Raw genomic sequence first — 12,074 nt, 5'->3', positions numbered from 1 at the left:
GGTTAAGCTTTCAACACAAGGAGACTAATAGTTCCCACCTTATAGGGTTATAAAGTTCAAATGAGATTGTCTGTGAAAAGGGGTTTAACACAATGACTGGCATATATTAGTCTCTCAAAAATTGTGAGCAAAAATGGTACTAAGTGTTTTTAGTGTAATTGTCTACAGCAAGGGGTTCTCCACCTTGGCACTATTGAAATTTTGTTCTAGATTGTTCTTTGTCGTCAGGGGCTGTCTTGGGGAATGTTTAGCAGAATCCCTGGTATCTAGATGCCATTAAGATGTGACAACCCAAAATTTCTCAAGACGTTGCCACATGCACCCTGGGAGATAAAATCACCCCTGGTTGAGAACGACTAGTCTAGAGTCATCTTTTCTCCTCTGATTATATGGATGGAAAAAATAGAAACACGTCAGAGACAAAAAAGGCCAAAGTGAGCCTTCCAGAAGAAAGAGATACAATGTAGAGGTGTTTGCTCCTCACGCCAAACACTTGAGCCCCTACTGTGTTTAAGGATGTAATTTGTGTACTTTGTGTATATTAATTCACTCTCCTACCCCAACATACCCACAACTATTATCTCTCATTCTGAAAATGAGGAATTGAGGTACAAAGGGATTAATTCACCCAAGGTCATTTATCTCCTGAGATTAATTCCTTATAACCTAATGTCAAGTATCGGCAGGGCCAAGCCCTGTCTGATTCTAGAGACCACATTCCAACCATTATATCATGCTACCTCCCCTGTGAACCCAATGTTTTCCAGGAGAACAGAGGAATCTCAGAAGGTGAGAAGCAAGATGGGTGGAAAGGGTGCTCTGAGGACCCCTTACATGGGGTGAGCCTGAAGGTAGGAAGGCCACAGTGCCTTCAGCGCAGTCATCCTGTGCTCATTGTGCTGTGGAAATCCCCCCACAACTACAGGGACTGGAGTCTGGTCAATAAGCCCAGAGTTTGCTCACTCCTACTGTTTTGCTGCCACTTTAAATCCACCAGGCAACCAGCTAAACAGCATTAAAGCCATTCACTGCTGGAGCTGATGTATTGGTTTTCTTTAATTTTGCACAGCAAATATGTGGTGTTTTTTAATTTGCTGAGGAATACAGCATGGTGGTTAAGTTTAGCAGCCCCGAAGGACTGTCTAAAGACAAAGTCTCAGTTTGGCTCTCAGCTCTTAGCTGTATGGCCTGGGTAACATGGATTGGTGGAAGGAGAAAGAGAATGGGAATCAGAATCCTGGGTTCTCAGTATGGCTCTGATGTTATGGCTTATTTCCTCTGGGCAAGTCCCTTCTACTAATTGGTCCCCAGCTTCCAACTGGAACAAGGGTGACTTAGATGAGATCGGTACGTTTCAAATTTGTTGTCCTCTCTTTGAACAAAATTTTATGCAGAACTCCAAGATAGGCATGGAGCAGCTCAAGGCTAATGCTGGGGTGGAGGCCCTTACTACTCTTGCACAAGTGAAACCAACACCTTAGGCTAAGAAGCACATAGAAAACTACTGGCTTCAGACACTGTCCTGTCACAGGGCCTTGGCATGTACTATTCCCGAGCCTAAAACCCTGTTCTCCCAACTCTTCTTTCTCCCTTAAGGTCTCCCTTATATGTCACCTCCTCTGAGAAGCCTTCCCTGACCATGTTCTCTAACACCATCTCTTATTTACCAGCCCATTGCTTATTTCATGGGACTTATTACTGGCTATAATTATGTATTTGTTTTCTTGTGTATTTTCACCAAAATGTGAGTCATCTGTCTCATCCTTGTATCCTACCATTAGCCCGTAACAGTGCCTTTGTGCAAATTAGAAAAAAAATGGCCCTTCCTCCAGAGAGCTTTCTGTCACTTGCATAAATTTATCCTGATAAACCTACGAATCTATGACAAGTTAAAAAATGAGGGGTGTTTCTAGAGTTGTGCAGTATACAACCTGTACATAGTAGCTCTGTCAGCACATACCACAGTGTCTGGTGCATAGGGGATGCTCAGTAAAACACGTGGTAACTAATTGTGTAAGGCCTCTACAGCTGTTCTCAGCAATCTCCCTGAGGCAGAAAATATTTAGGTTAGAGGATGAAGCCTCTTTTCTATTATAAGCTCTTGGAAGAGGTAAAGACATGATCCAGGCCAGAGAAAAACAGAAGCTAAAGGACTTACTACCTCATTTTCTTCCAAAGGCCATGAGACAAAAGCCATGCTGAACAACAATGGCCCACGATACAAACGCAGCAAGATAGAGCAGCGCATGAACACAGACATCTTCTTCTGCATTGGGCTCCTCTTCCTCATGTGCCTCGTCGGAGCTGTAGGTATGGAATGTTCGGAAAGAACAAGACCACAATAATCTTCTGTTTCTTTAGGCAAGTTGTTTCAGCTCTCTGAGCCTCGATTTCCTCATCTACAAAAAAGAACTAATAAAAAATAAGCCCTATCATGTATTTGAATAGGATATCAATTGAATAAAATGTGAAAATCTACATGCCTATATAATCTAAATATTAGGAATATCATCTGTTGTTTATTTCTCTGAGAAATACTAATTAAACCTAGGCACTCTCTCAGAATAAAAGAATAAAAAGATGTATCAGTATAAGGACTGGTCCTCAAAGAGCTCATAGTTTATCAGGAAGGAGTCCAATTGTGAACAGGATTGATAACAATTTGTCCTACACATTGAAGACTGCAGAGAAGTACTGTATTAGTTTTCTATTGTTCCTATAAAACCACAACACAAACTTAGCAGTTTAAAACAACACTTGTTTGTTATAGCACTGGAGGTCAGAAATGCAAAATTAATTTCACTGAATTAAGGTCAGGGTGTCAGCAGGGCTTACCCCTCCTGGAGGCTATGAGGGAAGAATCTGTCCCTTGTCTTTTTGAGCTTCTAGTGATTTCTTTCTCCTTCTTCAAAGTGCATTACTCCAATCTCAGCTTACATGTCCTTCTCCTTTTTCTATAGTAATATCTCTCTTGTCTTCTTTTTTATAAGGACATTTGTAACTACATCTTTGGGCCCATCTGGATAATCAAGGATACTCTTCCCCATCTCAAGACCTTTAACTTAAATCACATATGCAAAGCCCCTTTTGCCATATAAGATAGCATATTGAGGGGCACCTGGGTGGCTCAGTGGGTTACGTGTCTGAATCTTGATTTTGGTTCAGGTTATGATCTCATGCTTTGTCGGTTCCAGCCCCGCATTGGGCTCTGTACTAATGGTGCAGAGCCTGTGGGATTCTCTGTCTCCCTCTCTCTCTCTGCCCCTCCTCTGCTTGCTCTCTCTCTCTGTCTCTCTCAAAATAAACAAATAAACCAAAAAAAAAAAGATACATTGATGGGGCTGGGGAATTAGGATGTGGGCTTCTGGGGAGGCTATTATTCACCCTACTATTGGTAATATGAGAGCATCAGGGGAGGAAGTCTTCCTGGAGGAGGTAGACAGAGCTGATTCCTGAATGCAGTAGGTATTCATCACAGGAGGTAGGTGGTAGAGGCAGAATGGGCAGGAAGCTTTAAAAAGAGAGAAGTCACTCTTAGCCCTGGAAACAGCATAAGCAAAGCACAGAGATAGGAAGAAGAATCATTTTATGCAGAGAAGCATTTGACTGTTTGGTGTGGCAAGAGCAAAGCCAACCATGGAGACCTGATTAGAACCAGGCTGTGACCAAGTTCTACAAATGCTGAGTGTGGAAAGCTGCAGGAGGTATAGACATTGGTAATCTCAGCCATTTAAAGTTGATTCTCAGAGGGCAAAGAGGACATTTGCTGTTGCCCGCTTTCTCTAAGAATGGCCCTCAAGACCCTAAAGGAACCCTCCCCAAAAGAACAAGGGACATTCAAAAGGAAACACTTATGTGCTGGCTCCAGACCCCCCCCCCCCCGTTGACCCCAAAACAGTGGGCAGCAATTGTATTTGCTCTTTATTTGCCTTGGTTGGAAATTGTGCCCATTGCAGTTCTTGGAAAATCATGACTAAAAGGCTAAGACCTCCTAAAGCTCAGAGAGATTTTGTGTGCCACCATGGTGAGGACAATGGGATTTAGCCTTGTGAGTAGCCTGCAGTTTTTAACTAATACGCTTCCCAGTTGTGTCTAATGGCACTCCAGGTGAGTGTCACCCATAGCTGGAAGGAGGACACCTGGAGGGCCAGGGAAGCAGGCAAACAAAACCATCCCCATGTGGCCACCTCATGCCCTCAGAGACACTGCAGGAACTGTTGCCTCTGCTTCAGAAAAGGCTTTTCAGGGAATGTCCGAGCTGGAAAGGACATTTGAGATCATCTCACTGTGTCTCCAGAGAAAGGAAGTTAATGATTAAAAGGTCACACAGTGAGATAAGGTATAGGCAAACAGAATCTACTTGGCAGATGGCCCAAAATAATAAATAAATTGAGAAAGTAACAGGAAGGGGCAGAATTGTATGCTGAGAATCAAGACTCATACACAGTGACAGGCCTCTGGTGGCGCCTAATTAAAGCACAGCCCTTACTGTGAAAGCTCTCAAGTGAGTGCCATTTCCAGAGTTCTCTATCACCTGCTTACTTGCATTGTGTCAGGGTAGTGTTTCTTTGTTCTCTGCCCAGAATGCCCTCCTCAGGCATTTCTGATCACCTGACACCCTCCTTCCTGGTCTCCAGGACACCTCAAGGACTCCTCCTCTATGCAGCCTTCCCTAACTTCCCCTGAAGACCAGTGGTCCTTACTCTGAGTCATGTATTTGGCCCTTGGTCATTTGCCCTATAAAATTACCTTCAAATAACCTCATGTCAGTAACTCCCCTTTCTTCAGCCATATATAAAGGCATTGGGGCCAGCCTCTAACGTCTTGGGCAAAGAAGCATCTTGGGGGCAGGGTACATCCGTTATATCTTTAATCCCCTGTAGTTCCTACCCTGGGGCTGAGAGCATTATATAAACTCAGTTAGTCTATTTTCATAATAACCCTACAGAGGAGGTATTATTACTAATTGGCAGATGAGAACAATGAGATTCAGAGAGCTCTGAAGCACTTCCTCACATGACAGATGTTGTTATCCCTGTCTGCAGACAAGGAAATGGGGCTTGCTGTGCATTTGCAGATGCTCTGTGTAGTACCTCTCACAATCTGTGGGATTTGTCCCTTTACATCTGGCCTCTGGATTTTTAGCTACCTGCTCAAAGACAAGAACTGAGATTGATTCCTTCCTGAATTAATAAATGGATAGGTGGGTGGATGGATGAATTGTGAAAGGGTGGATGTGTAGATGGATAGATGGGTATGTGCATGGGGGAAGGAGAGGGCCCAGCATACAGGTCTGTTAAGATCCCCGACCATGCACTTTCTGCCACACAAGTAAAAAGAACTGTGTTCCCTTTTCTCTTTCCAATCCTTGTATAACATGACTTCATCAAAATATAGGTAATCCCAATGCTAGTCTCCTCCAGGTAAGACAGACTTTAATGTCTATCAGGAGATTGAAATGTAGGTTGTGTGAAGGACCACTTTAGATGAATACTCACACACTAGGACTAGGATGTAAAGAATAAGAATGGGTTCCTCCAAAGCACACTCATTTCCAGGAATATATTAAGGACTGCTATAATAGACCAATTTAGAATTAATTAAGGATCCTGCTTCATCTCTGATTTTGCCTCCTCTCAGGTCACAGCCTCTGGAATGGGACCTTTGAAGAACACCCTCCCTTTGATGTTCCAGATGCCAAGGGCAACTTCCTTCCCCTTGCTCTTAGGGGCTTTTACATGTTCCTTACAATGATCATCCTGCTCCAGGTAGGAAGCCTTCCTTAACTAGGGGCTCAAAAAGACCTGTGGCCAATACTCACTCAATTTTGTGAAATAAAGAAAAATAAAATAAAATAAAATAAAATAAAATAAAATAAAATAAAATAAATAAAATAAAATAAAATAAAATAAAATAAAATAAAATAGTTAAAAACTGGCTGACTCAATTAGTTAAAGATTCAACATTGGTTTAGGTCATGATCTCACAGCTCATGATTTCGAGCCCCGCATCGGACTCTGTGCTGACAGCTCAGAGCCTGGAGCCTTCTTCAGATTCTGTGTCTCCCTCTCTCTCTGCTCTCACTCTCTCTCTGCTTTCCCCCCGCTCATGCTCGCATGCATTCTCATTCATTCATTCTCTCTCTCTCTCTCTCTCTCTCTCTCTCTCAAATATAAATAAACATTTAAAAAATTTTAAAAAAGAAAGAAAAATCAGTGCTGGACCCAGGAAAGAACTAACTGAACTAAGATGAGAATATGGTCATTGCTTTCTTGTGGGTCTTTGAAAGTACTCAAATTTGGGACAATATCAGGGCCAGCCCTGCCTTGTGGAAGGAACCTTGCCCCAGATAATAGTGGACAAAAATATTTATCAGGATTTACTGCTTAAGAGTAAGATTACAACAGTGATCCAAGTATACCTGTACCTTTGCCAGATATAATAGAACAGGTAAAATCCTAATGACCTGGGAACAGAAGAAGATAAAATAGCCCAGAGAACTACAGGGAACTGTCAAGCCCCAAGCATGGGAGAAAGAAACCACAGGTTAGTGTTTTAGCATCAAATAGACTCTAGAGGGAAAAAACACAACTGGCCCTGTCAAGAAAAAAACACAAAAGCATAGAGCCACCTACAAGAAAGGGGCAGTAAGGAATAAAAGGATGAATAAATTCTTCAGACTCTATAAGAAATTACAGTCGGTGAAAAGATGAAGTTGCAGTTTTGTTTTATGAAGCTCCATTTACATTCAATTTCTTGCAGTATTTGAGGGTGTTTTATTGTCCTCTTAAAGGTGAACTTTTTCAGTCATTAGTTCATTCATTCATTCAGCAGAGCAATGCTTTTTAAATGTGAGTTGAGTCATACTCTTCCTTTGCACAGAACCATCCAACGGTTTCACAATCCACTCAAATCCACAGTCCTTATGGCAACAAATGAGGCCCTATGTGATTTGGACCCTGACTCCCTTATCTCCTAGCCAACTCCTGCTCATTCATACCAGGCCTGCTTACTCTTACCCCTCAAATACCCAGCCCACTCCCACTGCCCAGGCTTTGCCCACAGTGCTCCTCTTCCCACAGATAAGTTTCTGGTTCACACCCTCATTTCTTCAGGTCTCTGCTCAAAGGTCATCATTTATAAAAGAGTCCCTCCCAGCCACCTTCTACCCTCTTGATTTTTCTTTTTCAATGCCTGATATATATTTGTTTACTAGAATATGAGGTTTTCAAGGCTAGGGATTTTTTTTCTGCTCACTGCCATCTTCAGGACCTAGAACAGGATCTGACACATGGCAAGCACTTGAAAGATATTAGGTATTTAATCATTGGACAGTAATCAACAATGGGTCAGAATACGTTTAAAAGTGAGTGGCAGCCACTGGTGGCATAGAGACCTGAGGGGTGTCAGGAAACTGTGGACAGAGACACTAGAGCTCCTCATCCCCTAACCACCCAGGCACCCAGATGAGTGCCTACTCCAAACCAGATCTCACTTATTAAAGAAGGCACATACTTTTTGACTTTTTAAATATAATTTATTGTCAAATTGGCTTCCATACAACACCCAGTGCTCATCCCAACAAGAGGCACATGCTTTTTAAATGCCCCTAAGAATTCTTAGGGAGGGATGAAGTCATTGACCTTTAGTTTCTCCGAGAAAGTCTATGATGTGAGCTGACCACAGCTTTCCATTAAATGCCTTCACTACTCACTGGTGACAGTTCTAAGACTTGGAACTAGCCTGCTCTCTGACACAGTGGGAATCAATCTCCCCACAGGTGCTGATCCCAATCTCCCTGTATATATCCATTGAGCTGGTGAAGCTTGGGCAAATCTTCTTCCTGCAAAATGACCTTGACCTGTACGATGAAGAGACTGATTTGTCCATCCAGTGTCGAGCCCTCAACATCACTGAGGACTTGGGACAGATCCAGTATGTCTTCTCTGACAAGACGGGGACGCTGACTGAGAACAAGATGGTGTTCCGGCGTTGCACTATCATGGGCAGCGAATATTCTCACCAAGAAAATGGTACAAGGATTCTCAGGGGCTTTCACCACTCTTTCTAAATGAATCACTCTGCTCTCCTAAAAGAATGATAATGAAAGACATTTCCCTGGTTCCCCACAGTTTTTCCTGGCTCTGTGGCAGGTTGCTTCTTATAGCCCTGTGGGCTTCCTTGTCCTAGATCAGTGCTGTTTTTATCACCCGTAAACTTTCCTTTGTTCACAAAGGCCATCAGTGATCTCCTGTGTGGTAGCCCTCCAGTCAGTCTTTGGTGCCATTTACACACAGGATTTCTATCTGTCAGGAATGGATTGGGGATATGTCCAAATTGTGTACCCATTATACAGCCAAGTTTTAAGAATTTGGGGGTCACTTTACCTGACATGCAAGACAGCCTCAGTGTAGGTACATGGTCAGATTCAATACATCCAGGAAAAGCCTTCCATGTTAACTCATCTCTTGGATTTTTACTGAGGGAGAGCTTCAACTTGGGAGGTGTGGCTGAATAATGCCTGAAATGTCATCATGCATGAACTAAAGCTGGCCTGTAAAGCTGACCTGATTTTCTCAGCAACCCTCTGCCATCATCACCACACACTGCCCATACTTTCTAACTAAGAGAAGGAGTTTCAAGAGATCAGCATTCATTCCTTTGAGTGAAAGGAACAGAGAAGAAGAAAGCAGGAGATACTATGGGCAGCCCAATCACCTTTGCCATGTTGGTAACCATTTACATGGGAGCTTCTGATCTCTTTTTAATAATAATAACAACTACCATTACCAGTACTTAGAGTATTCTGATCACTTTGACACATTATTTCATTAAGTCTCAAAATAACCCTATGATAGGTATTTTTTTAAACCCCTAATTGAGGAAATAGAGGCACAGGTTTAGTCAAAGCTCAGTCACCTAGCTAGGAAGTAGTAGAGTCGGATTTAAATCTGTGTAATTTAGTTGCACCCTTCCCTCTCCAGTCAAGGTAGTCCAGCTGCCCATGCTCCAGGGCAGCAGAGTGCTCTTATCCTGTGCCCTTTGCTCCCCGCCCCCCAATGTCTGGGATTCCCCCACCTGTGACTTGGCCAAGGTGGACTGGTGCAATAACAGGACTCCTTTCTTGCAGCCAAACGACTGGAGACCCCAAAGGAGCTGGACTCAGACAGTGAAGAGTGGACCCAATACAAGTGCCTATCCTTCCCAGCCCGATGGTCTCAGCGCCCAGCAACAGTGGGAGGCCAAGGACGAGCCCAGCCTCTGAGGAGGTGCCACAGTGCCCGGGTACCTATCCAGGGTCACTCCCGACAAAGGTCTGTGGGGCACTGTGAAAGCTCACAGCCTCCTGTGGCCTTCAGCAGCTCCCTAGTAAGTCCTTGTCTTTTTCTCTTAGAGTTTCAGTGGCTTCTGTTGCAGATAGATGGGAGAGGACTCTGGGGTGTGAAAGAGAAAAGACCATATAAGCCCTAAAGACCTCTTAAAATGGCAGCCCTTTAAGTCTTATATGCAATCTGCATTTGTGTTTTGTTGGGCAAATACAACTCATTCATTTTAAATGTTTAGTGTTTAGAAATTGGGAGATGTCACATAAACATAGATTTCTGGCTTCTTTTTTATTTAAAAAAAATTAATGTTTATTACTTTGAGAGAGACAGAGACAGAGAGACAGAGAGTGCGAGTGGGGGAGGGGCAGAGAGAGAGGGAGACAAAATTTGAAGCAGGCTCCAGGCTCCAAGCTGTCAGCACAGAGCCCAACGTGGAGCTCGAACCCACAAACCGTGAGATCATGACCTGAGCCAAAGTCAGACGTATAACCGACTGAGCCACCCAGGTGATCCTCTGGCTTCTCTTTTAAAAAAAGAATTGGAAAATTTCTTGACACTAAGCCAGTATTTCCTTGTGGCAATAATTGGCCTGAATGACGAAGTTGATGCTCCTTAGACATGCTCCTTAGAAGCAGGTGGGCTTCTGTTCAACACAGACTATCCCGCTTCTCTGTTTACCCCCATCACTAAACTGAAGGCCAGCAGTGTGTCCATGATACATGTGTTTCCAAAATACAGTTCAAGAAAAAAGAAACAGTTGTCATGCTATGTTTCTATAAAGTAGAGAAACAAAAGACGGGCCTTAAGGCTTGCAGGTTTCAAAAATGAAGAATGTACTTTTTTTGTGATAATCAAAAAGAGTCTTAAAACAAAGAACTTCTATATCAAAATCAACCAGCACATTTCATTCCCTTAAATTAATTGCCTGGACCCTGTGGGGATTTAACTCTGGTCTGGAGTTTTTGTATATGGTTCTTTCACATGTGATCCAATGATACCGCTATCACTAAACATCCAGGTAGCATGTAAAGAAATTGAGTTTCTTCCCCAAGATTACACAGCAATCCCTCAAAGGCAAGGCCAGAACTAGGGCTTTCTGACTTCTGTTCCATTTTACTTTCCTCCATATCATGTTCTTTCTCTAGGAAACACACCATCTAGAATCTTCTGCACTTATAGAAAAGACCACAGGGAGCCCCAGCTATCTTGAAAAAAACACACATATTACAAGAAGGACTGAAGTGCTATTATATCATTATTAGAAAATTATCCTCATAATTTCAAAATTATCCTCATTATGAATTTCCTTCCAATTTTTATTTTCTCCATTAATACACACATAACTACATATATGTAACATTTTGCAGTCATAATACCTATAAATTAAAGGTTCTGGGTTTTTTTTAATCTGATATGATATCAAAAGTATCAAAAGCATCTTCCATATTGCTACCTGGTTTTCATAATCCAGGACTGTGTTTTCTGATCATGACAAAGTAATGCTGTGAATCTGTGTGTTCTGGGTTAGAATTTATCTAACTTCAGGTGAGTACAGTTAACTCTTATGTACTGTCTTGCCCAACAAATGCAACATTAACAAGGATAAAACATGAGCCAGGTGTTAAGGCCTATGATGCTCATAAACATACAAGAGGAATGATCCATGGATGCCTTTGGAAAGATTTTTTCTTTTTTCTTTTCTCAGGTGAGATAACAGGGCATGCATATTGCATCTTTTCCTTCTTTGATTTAATTCTGACCCCTCTGAATGAAATGCTCTTCCCCAGCTCATTACCTAAATATTTGAACAACGAATTTAGTGAATTCTCATCAGGCACATGTTCTATATCCTGCACTACTTGTGCATTTTGGCACCTTCCAGTTCTAAGCACCATGGGCATCCCATGTGCCTGAGAATGTCTGCCCCAGGACACATGGGCAGAAGCAGGAAGATTTCCTTCGTAGATCTCAGTTGGAACACACAGATTCACTGCCCCTTGTTCGACCTGACAAATCTTAGTCACCCAGAAAAAGTGCAGCCCTTAGCCAGCCAGTGTGACTTTTATTTAGGACCTATCATTAAGGCCTACAACCATCACTGGCTGTCCTAAAAGTTAAATCACATGATGTTTATGATGCCCTGCAAGGTTCCTTCCAGCTATAAATTAGCACATTTGGGGTCAAATGTCCCAGGTTTTCATCTCAGCTCCATCATCTATAATGTGACTTTGGTCAACTTACTGAGCTAGAACCTCAATGTCCCCATCTTTAAAAAGGAGTATTGTTCTGTCTCATTACTTTATTTTGAGGACATAACTCTTAAAATTATAGGTTCTAGATAGATAACTAATAGAAGTCTTAAACTTCTAAATCTTTCTCAAGTAAATCTGTCTTCCTTGCACAAATGTTTGTATCTGACGATATGGAGTGGGAGATGGGAGGTTTCATAAAATGCGGTGTCAAGCTCTCTCCCCTGAAATTCTGGTATATTGGTCTAGAATAGGGCCTGAACATTCATATTTTTTTTAATTTCTGATGATTCTATTGAGCAACCAAGGTTGAGAACCTCTCTAAGCATAGCATTGCCCCCTAGGAAATAATCTTCATTTGGCTCAAATGGGTATGTTCTACGGCTTGGGAGGCATTGGCTGAACGGGATGATTCATGCTTCCTTAAGGGACTCTGACGCTAATCCATAAAATATCTGTGGCTGGAGTGGCAGATCCTTGAATTAGCCTATAGAGAATA

The 12,074-nt window shown here is 42.3% G+C and overlaps 1 protein-coding gene across 1 annotated transcript in view; it reads left to right on the top strand.

Annotated features, from left to right (window-relative positions):
• ATP10B (ATPase phospholipid transporting 10B (putative)) overlaps positions 1–12,074 on the top strand; it is a 274,165-nt gene that overhangs the window by 209,908 nt on the left and 52,183 nt on the right. Inside the window, exons 7-10 of the mRNA XM_040443917.1 lie at positions 2,179–2,310; positions 5,641–5,768; positions 7,781–8,033; positions 9,131–9,369. Coding sequence (XP_040299851.1) covers positions 2,179–2,310; positions 5,641–5,768; positions 7,781–8,033; positions 9,131–9,369 — 752 coding nt within the window. The remainder of the gene's footprint in view (positions 1–2,178; positions 2,311–5,640; positions 5,769–7,780; positions 8,034–9,130; positions 9,370–12,074) is intronic.

This window comes from Herpailurus yagouaroundi, unplaced genomic scaffold (assembly GCF_014898765.1).
Source record: "Herpailurus yagouaroundi ecotype Mexico unplaced genomic scaffold, PumYag 29, whole genome shotgun sequence".
Lineage (NCBI taxonomy): Eukaryota > Metazoa > Chordata > Mammalia > Carnivora > Felidae > Herpailurus > Herpailurus yagouaroundi.
Note: the sequence above shows the minus strand (reverse complement) of the source record. Positions and strands in the feature narration are given on the sequence as shown.